General features: G+C 36.9%; 1 protein-coding gene across 2 annotated transcripts in view; it reads left to right on the top strand.

Annotated features, from left to right (window-relative positions):
* The window catches only part of LOC147728409 (uncharacterized), a 98,299-nt gene extending 89,394 nt beyond the window's left edge, over window positions 1–8,905 (top strand). The window contains exon 6 of one of the 2 annotated variants that reach the window (XM_086963281.1): window positions 8,233–8,899. In XM_086963281.1, the coding sequence (XP_086819407.1) occupies window positions 8,233–8,410 (178 nt within the window). In that variant the 3' untranslated portion in view covers window positions 8,411–8,899. Of the gene's footprint in view, window positions 1–8,232 lie in introns of both variants that reach the window. The other variant, XM_086963282.1, reaches the window with a different exon arrangement.
* Window positions 8,906–9,596: the final 691 nt, after the last annotated feature.

A 9,596-nucleotide genomic window follows, 5' to 3' on the forward strand; every position in this document is an offset into this window, starting at 1 on the left:
ACTAGTATTATTACAAACATTACATATCCTTAAATAAACCCAAGCCTCATGTTGATAAAGATTAAAGGAAGAAATGCATTTAATTGTCAGTATTTCAGGCCTTGAGACACAGCCCTCAGTTTACAGATCCATTGGGCCTCCAGTTGTCGTAGGCGCAATTCTCTATTGCTGCTTCTTATATCCTGGTTTACAGTCTCAATACCATGAAATTTAAAGTTGGCTGTGGGGATGTCTGAATCACAGGTGTGTGCTCCCAAGGCATATGACTGGTCATTCCTTAGACAGGCTCGACGATGTTCCTGAATACAAACTTTTAACTGTCTAGTAGTACTGTCTACATAGATCCTGGAGCAGCTGTGAATAATAACAGATATCACATAGATTGACAATATAAAAATTGTCAAATATGGTATGTATGTCTACTATTGTAGGTAAACTAACATGTTCTATTTAGACCTTTATGACAAATATTGCATACCCCACAAGTAAAGAAACCGTTTGGACATTTCAACCTGGTTCCCACATGTTGTGGTCTTGGGGCAGAACAACTTGGACAGAGTAGTTCTCTAAAGGTTTTAGACCTTTTATACGTGATAGAAGGTTTGTCTTTCAAGAAAGATCCCACCCCTGGGACACCCTTCAGAATCTTCCAGTGTTTATGAAGAATTTTAAGAACATCTTGATTACGTCTGAAGTGCATTGTAATGAAAGACAGGCAATCCCTGGTTTCTTTTTTAGCCCTAGCTTTTAAAGTGTCTGTTCTTGTGACCTTCTGTACTCATCTATTTACCTGAAGGAGATCCTAATGTTTACAATCTCTCCTCTTTAGCTTGTCCAGAGACCCCTGTGCATGTATCTCAAATTGATGGTTCTCACTACAATTTCTTCAGATTCTAATAAGCTCCCCATAGGGAATAGAACGTTTAGTGCTTGTAGGATGTGCACTTTTATAGCACAGAATGCTATTCACTGCTGTTTCTTTCCTGTAAAGGGTACTGTGCAGCTTATTACCTGATGTATACAATTCTACATCCAAAACTTGGATTCCTATTTTGGGCATGTCTGGGGTAAATTTCACATCATATGGGTTGCTGTTAAGATATTCAAAATAACACTTCATTTAGGTAGTGTGTTAATTCAGGCAGGGTGCACAGTGCCTCTAAACTCAGTGTCCCCAGGCGTAAAGGAATCAGTGCATAGCGAGGCATTGGAATTTCAATGGCCTCACTGTAGAAAAGAATGAGTTGCTCACCTGCAGAGCTTGTTGTCAGGCCCAGAGACAGCTCACCGGAAGCCCACCCAGTGGCAATATATCTATAAAATAACCCCCTCACTGGGTTGCCACTCTCTACATTGCAGTGCATGCTGTCGTAGATCCAGATAAGGGGTGGACTGTCCCACAAAGGCAACACCGGGCGAAGCTGGTGATGTGGGGCATGTATATGCTGCAGATCTCCAGGAGCCGGAAGATCCTTGCAGGTGGCTTTGGGCGGGACCACCATTTTTCCGGTCCTGACTGCAGGTCAGTTGGTGGGCGCTCCTCATCCTCTGACATGCCCCACCTGTGCCAGGGAGACGCCAATAGTTTGTGTCAGTATGCGGAGCGGCCACCGTAGCACCAGACAGCGACGGAACCATGACACAGCAGGTGATGAGAGGCCGCACCCAATGCGGCAAGGCGAGCTGTGCTGCGGCTGCGGCTGCTACCAGGCCATCTGCTGTCTCCTGAACAGCCCTCCGGGTTCATCACGACACAGGTAGTCAGTCATCGGCAAGTGGTATGTACCTAGTGCGGGGAGAGCAGGAATAACAGCAGGATACAGGGCTATAGGGGTACACAGACATAATATCGAAATTTAAATATCGATATACAATTATATCGAAGTTTAAATATCGATGTAACACAATATCGAAGGTAAGTAATATTGACACTATTTAATATCGATATCAGTAATATCGAAGTTAAATATATCGATGTGTAGTAATATCGATGTAAATAATTTCGATGTTACTAATATCGATTTTCTAATAATTTGTTTGTATATTATAATGTATATAATATGTTTTTAAGTATTTATTTATGTAATTTAATGAAATTTAGCATTTTAGTTCAGTAGCGGGTTGCGGGTTTATAGGGGAATAGGGTGGGAAGTAATTTAATTATGTTAAAATAAGTATTAATTAGTAGGAATGAATAATTAAATTTAATTAATTGGTAATTAATTTTAATTAATTGGTAGTAATTTTTAATTAATAGATTAATTGATAAATATCTTATGTAGCGGGTTGTGGGTTTATAGGGGAATAGGATGGTAAGTATTTTGATTATGTTAAATTAAGTATTAATTAGTAGGAGTTATTAAATAATTTTAATTAATTGGTCATTAATTTTAATTAATTGATTAATCAATAAATATTGATTTATTGTTAAATATGTTCTGTAGTGGGTTGTGAGTTTATAGGGGAATAGGGTGGGAAGTAATTTAATTATGTTAAATTAAGTGTTAATTTTTAGGAATTATTAAATAGTTTTTATTAATTGGTAACTATTTTTAATTAATTGGTAATTATTTATGTAATAGTTTATTTTTTGATTAATAAATGTTATTTTTTATTCATAAGTATGTTATTTTAACTCCTACGCTATCCAACACTTTCCCTACTGTTGCACTCTCTGGAGTGGGAATAGTAATTTTTACCCCTACGCTATCCAACACTTTCCCTACTGTTGCACTCTCTGGAGTGGGAATAGTAAATTTTACCCCTACGCTATCCAACACTTTCCCTACTGTTGCACTCTCTGGAGTGGGAATAGTAATTTTTACCCCTACGCTATCCAACACTTTCCCTACTGTTGCACTCTCTGGATTGGGAATAGTAATTTTTACCCCTACGCTATCCACCACTTTCCCTACTGTTGCACTCTCTGCAGTGGGAATAGTAATTTTTACCCCTACGCTATCCAACACTTTCCCTACTGTTGCACTCTCTGGAGTGGGAATAGTAATTTTTACCCCTACGCTATCCAACACTTTCCATACTGTTGCACTGTCTGGAGTGAGAATAGTAATTTTTACCCCTACCCTATCCAACACCTTCCCTACTGATGCACTCTTTGGAGTGGGAATAGTAATTTTTCCCCCTACGCTATCCACCACTTTCCCTACTGTTGCACTCTCTGGAGTGGGAATAGTAATTTTTACCCCTACGCTATCCAACACTTTCCCTACTGTTGCACTCTCTGGAGTGGGAATAGTAATTTTTACCCTTACGCTATCCAACATTTTCCCTACTGTTGCACTCTCTGGAGTGGGAATAGTAATTTTTACCCCTACGCTATCCAACACTTTCCCTACTGTTGCACTCTCTGGAGTGGGAATAGTAATTTTTACCCCTACGCTATCCAACACTTTCCCTACTGTTGCACTATCTGGAGTTGGAATAGTAATTTGTACCCCTACGCTATCCAACACTTTGCATAGTGTTGCACTCTCTGGAGTGGGAATAGTAATTTTTACCCCTACACTATCCAACACTTTCCCTACTGTTGCACTCTTTGGAGTGGGAATAGTAATTTTTACCCCTACGCTATCCAACACTTTCTCTACTGTTGCACTCTCTGGAGTGGGAATAGTATTTTTAACCCCTACGCTATCCAACACTTTCCCTACTGTTGCGCTCTCTGGAGTTGGAATAGTAATTTGTACTCATACGCTATCTATGTTTATAATTTTATTATTATTACTTTTATGTTGTTAATAATTGTTATTTATAAAATTAAATTATGTTTATAAAATATTTATATATATGTAATGTATGTATTTTTTTGTAATTTTATGTTGCTATTAATTGTAATTTATATTACTATTGTATGTATATACATTTATATTTATATTATTATATTTTTATATATTTATAAGTTATAAAAATAATTAATTTAGAGTTATTATTAATGAAAAATATACTGTGTATTATATATTTATTAATAATTCTTTTTTTTTACATTAATTGTTAATATTTCATAATATATTATATTTTTAAACATGTTTATTACATTCATAATTATTATTTTGTTAATATAATATTTTTATTTAATTAAAATATAACGATATTGTACAAAAAACGATATTTTTTACATTCAATATTTTTTTTCCGATAGTTTGGTACTTACCTCTTTAAAGATAGCATCTCGATATTTTGTCCCTCGATATTTGTGTTGCGATATTTTTGTATATCGATACTCTGTCTGTCGATAATTAGTCAGACATTCGCTATAGGCGCAGAGCTGAGACAAAGCATGGCTGCCATCTTTGCTGCGTAAGCCACACCCCTGTTAATTATGTTTTATTATTTATGTTTAAATAATAATTATATATAATTTTCAAATACTTTAACAAATGTATATTTATTATATATTTGTAAGTTATGTATATTTTTTAATGCAATATTCTTTTTAAAGTTAAAGGTAAAATTATGCCAGAGCTAAATTCTAATTATGCCTGAGAAATTGGAGTCATTTTGATAATTATACAGTACTGTTGTGATGCGAAACTGACAAAATTACACTATTACTCCAGCTTTAGTAATTAAGAATCATTTGGGACAAAATACTGCCACAAGAGCACAGGAACTATGATCTAAGAGAGAGAAAGTGGCTGCTGGCTACTGCTGTTCATGTCCTGTAGCATTTAGTGCTTTGTTCTTAGTGTGAAATACATCCTAAGGCCCATTTTAGACACAGGAGTTAATTTTGCTCTGAGAAAGTAGTGCTAAATGCTGAATTGTGCTTCTCAAATTATTACACAAAATTACAAGTAATTTTGATGTAATTGTGAGTAATTACACCAGAGAGAATTTTGCCAGTTACACCCACACTTAGTTAATAGATGTTTTACAATTAATATAGAGTATAATTGCTCAAAATTGACATATTTTGAAATTTGATATGCTTACTATTTTTTTGAGGATATCGTGTCTTCGATGATTTTGTTGTGAATATTTTTTACTTAACATGCAAAGTGCATTTCGTGTCCTCAATATTCTTTTGTGACACTTTAGTTGGCAATATTTTTGTTGCGAATACTTCATCATACAACTCTTTTCTTGTCTGGGTCAATATGGGTGACTGATTCAAACTTAAAATATGATGTCCTTAATGACTGGAGGGACAACTGTGGGCCTGATGTGTGATGCTGTCTCAGTTCTGCTCTCTCTCAGTAGCACATGTTGGTAAAATAGCAGAATGAGTTCAGTCTTCACTGCTATAATGTGTGCAATCCACAGTTCCCGAGCTTAAAATCTAGTATGACTGTCTAATCATTTTATCATTTTAAATGGGGGTGTGAGGAATTCTTTTCTTTCTTTATACAGCACACATCTGTGGTTAGGCAACATATTTTCAATCCACTATCACATATCAGATGATTCTGTAGTCCCCCCACATTGAATAGTGACAGCTCTACGCATCCCCCAGTACAAACACTCAGTGGCTTTGTCAGAATGTCAGTGAATGTGTCCTGCTCTTCAAGCAAGCCAAGTAGATTGGTGTAATTGTAAACTCCAATTGTACTTTAATTTCAGCTTATCCAAGAGGCCACCTTACAAACACTCACTTTTGCATCTAGGCAGGTTTAGGGTGGCTGTATGCTGAAACTGGTGAGGACAATTATTTTATGGAATGGAAATCAAGTGCAAAAATGAAATGACAGTGTGAGATTCAAGTGATTTATAATTTCACCTATTATTTTCAGTATTGTGAAAAAATATACCCAGAACAAAAAATACCTAGCTATTATATTTCTCAATTAACATGGACATTCTAAATAAGCCTCATATTATTATGTGACTGCGTTAAGCCTACAGCCTTATATGCAGTGGTGTAGAATGCAAAGCCCATACTGACTAAGGGTTTCCAACTGCGTAAGCGTAATAATGTGTTGTTGAATCATGGTGGTGCAAATTGGTGTCTCAGGATGGTAAGTGTGGAAGATGGTAGTCTGCATTTCATCATTGTCTCTACACTGTGAAACCATTGGGATGTAGCAATCAAAATAGCAACTCAGGTGAAATGTGAAGCCACTAGTTGGTCACGCACCTGAAAACTGTGATCTGTGGTCTATCCTGGGAACCTCGATGTGACTGTAATTCAGGGCTAAGGTCTACTTGTAAATCCTAGTGTGTGATGATCTTCTGCAACACACGTTAGGCTACTATGATCTAGCACATTAATTTTGGAGAGTACTGGAGCACCTCCTATACGAACAAGACATTTGAAGTGTGACTTATTGATGCCAACGGGTGCACAAGTGTTTGTGCCCGTTTTATCTCTTTTCTTTTGAGCCTGGGCAGTGGGCTGTTAAACTTGGGTACGCAAAAGAGAGGAGAGAGAGAGAGAGAATACTGGGCATCAACTGCACTAAAACATGTTTTTTCTCATAATGTTGTAACCTTAGAAGGATCCAAGCATTCCCAACATGCATGTATGGATGTTTTGGGTTGGGATGAAGTTATGAGTGACAGTGTTTGTGAAGCAATTCAATAGGTAAACATATTTAGTAGCTACATGTCATTGAATTCCCCAGTAACCAGCTGACAGGCAAATGCCAATTGTCTTAAAATTTAGCTGCCGTGTATGCACCCAGGAAAGGCAGAGTACAGGTCAATGAGCAGGCTCTAGCATCAAAGACAGCTTGGACATTCAGCCGCGGTCGGTAGAGGAGTACCTGCCGGGGCGGTGACGTTGGGAGGGGGAGGGGAAAGGTGGGGGTTAGTAATGTATGGATAATGGATGTTTGCAGGTAAGTAAACATATAAATAAATCAAACAAATTTTGTTGCGTGCACTGCATACCCAAATGCAATGCAGTGCATGCAACGAAATTCGTTTGATTTCTTTATATGTTTACTTACCTGCAAACATCTATTATCCATACATTCCTAACCCCCACCCTGCCCCTCCCCCTCCCCATATCACCGCCCCGGCAGGTACTCCCCTACACCAAGCACTCCTTCTTCAGAATGTTTTGGATTAAATTTAGCCACTATAATTTGCTATCTGCTTCTGACCTCATTTTTGATTTGCCAAGCCAAATAGGACTACAGGGACAATAGTCCTCAAATGCAAGACATAGCATTTTGAATACATCCTCTGACTGAGCAAAAATCCAAAGTTAATTGAAAATCTGCTGAAGATACTGATTGAGGAACACCTAAAGATAAAAGCAATGAGCTTTAAAAAGCTGACACTTAGGAAGCATGCGATAAAAATTATATGTGGTAAAGAATTTCAGAATAACCACAAGGTCTACAGATCAATGGAACTATTCCAACCCAGATACAGATAGTATTTTGAATGGGATGTGTCTGCTTAGGATCTTTTTCTCTTGCAACACTTTAGAAAATTTGTCTTGGATGCATAAAATCTGCTTGACTCAAGGTTCAAGATTTGAGTTCAGATTCATGGTAAGTTATTAAAATGTCAACCTGCTTGCCATTGATGTATAAGAATTAGGGAAGCTTGGCCTGTGTGTTGTCTTTTGGGTGTCTGTACACTCAGACTAGAATTGAGCCTGAAGGAGTCTTTGCTTGAGGTAGCCTACCCCAACAGTGACCTCCCTTGTGGTCTTAAGTAGCCCTATTCACCCGATTATCGGAACTAATCTGTAGTAAAAGGGTATACAGTATAGGTCTTGGGGATCTGGATCCATGGCAGATTTAGAGGCTATCCTTATAAAACAAATTTACAGACATTGACACCGAATGGAGCTCATCTATATAGTCAACGGTTATCTAGAATACCCACCATGGATAAGGCCCTCCTGGACATACCACCCCTCCCATATAGCTGGCAGTGTGACGAAAATCATCATACTTGACATTGAGAAGAGTCATTTTTAGACTATTATGAAGAAAGGCTCATCAGAACGTTACTTCATTAGAACATAAGAATGTTTACATTGTGTATGTTTGGCAAATAAAGTAAAATCATCAGAAATATACCATACTGATCCATTTTGTCCAATATAGTGTCCTTTCTCTTAATTTGTGTAAGGCAATTCTATAAAAAGTAGAGTCACGAAGTAAAATATTTTAAGCAACATATGAAAATAACTCATGTTATGTAAAATATTGCTTGATTCATACAATCATCAGGAAACCCCATTTTGTCAGTGAAAATAGCAGATTTGTATGGTATGCATATGATTTTTAACTCCAACCAATCTTCTTTTTCCAGTCCAGAAACATCGTACCTTGGCAATGGCTCATACCGCAATCAAACACTTTCTACAGGAGAATACTTAGTACAGCTGGGTGCTTTCGAGGAACCTTGGATCAGTGAATCACCACACAACATGGATGCTCATCACATGCTCCAACCTAAGGTTGGAATCTTTCCTTCAGTCAATTGGTAGAAGCTTCCGATAATGCAGGCAACCTTCTTCCAAGTACAGTTTAACGTATTGGTCTCCTAATATTAGGACATGTGCAATTATAACAACCAACAAAACCAAACAGCTGCAATCAGTGCTGATGGGACTAAGACACCAACACTATGTTACTTTTATTAATTGTAGAATTATGTGAGACATTTGTTCAGCTTGTGGATAACAGTGCTATAATGACTATCAATTATTTCTCATAATAAAACACCTGGTTATTACATTATTGTGCTCTAAGTATGGCCTGCTAACATGGCACTACTCCTTTATGAACATCAAGCTTAAATCACTTTAACATCTTTTCCACAGTATTCAGATTCCATAATTTTCCCTCTTTTTTCATTTTTCATTTTTTCAAGGTGTCTCTGGCAGAATCTTGGGTCCAACTCATGAGTATTCTGTGACTAGACTTGACTTTGTGAAATGGACCCCGTTGTAAATAAATGCAAGTAAGCAAATGCCACAGAGAACTTTATTGCTTTTATTGCTGGTTCAGTCAACTCCTCTTCTCTTGTTCTACATTTGGAAGTAATTCAATTGCAAGTAGAGTGCTCTAGAACAAAACTGTTGTATTGAGGGTGCAGAATATACTGTAAAAGATGAGAATATGTTAATTTCATTACAAGTTCAATAGTAAAGGAGAGGTACCCCTTGCGAAGAGTCAAGGGAAGTAGGGCAGTAAGCCACACAAGTTAAAAGGTTCCCTGGACCATGTACAAGAATGTCTTGTTTTAAAAGTATAACACACCTAATTTATGTATCACAGTCAAATGCTTATCAAAAAGTTTTTTTAACACCATAAATTAAAAAGCACAGGAAATTCCATCAAGTAGAATAGCTGTGCTGCATAGTACATTTACAAACAATTTCACATTTAAAATACAAATGATAAACAATTATAATGCAAATAATAAACAATTATGACCCGCACAATTGGCACGACAGACTACAAAAGTATGATTTACAATTTATCACTACAATTTGTACATCCTAGATTGCATATAAACACACCCCTTGCAAACACTTTAAATCAATTAGTGTTTCACAAAAGTGTTATTGCTAGGATTCTACGAAGTTGGGCGTCGACGCGTTCCGATGGGTTAAATATTTTTCACCATCTTTTTCAAGACCATGTTGGAATCAACGTTCTATTGAACAT

The sequence above is a fragment of the Lissotriton vulgaris genome, chromosome 3_1 (assembly GCF_964263255.1).
Source record: "Lissotriton vulgaris chromosome 3_1, aLisVul1.2, whole genome shotgun sequence".
Classification (NCBI taxonomy): Eukaryota; Metazoa; Chordata; class Amphibia; order Caudata; family Salamandridae; genus Lissotriton; species Lissotriton vulgaris.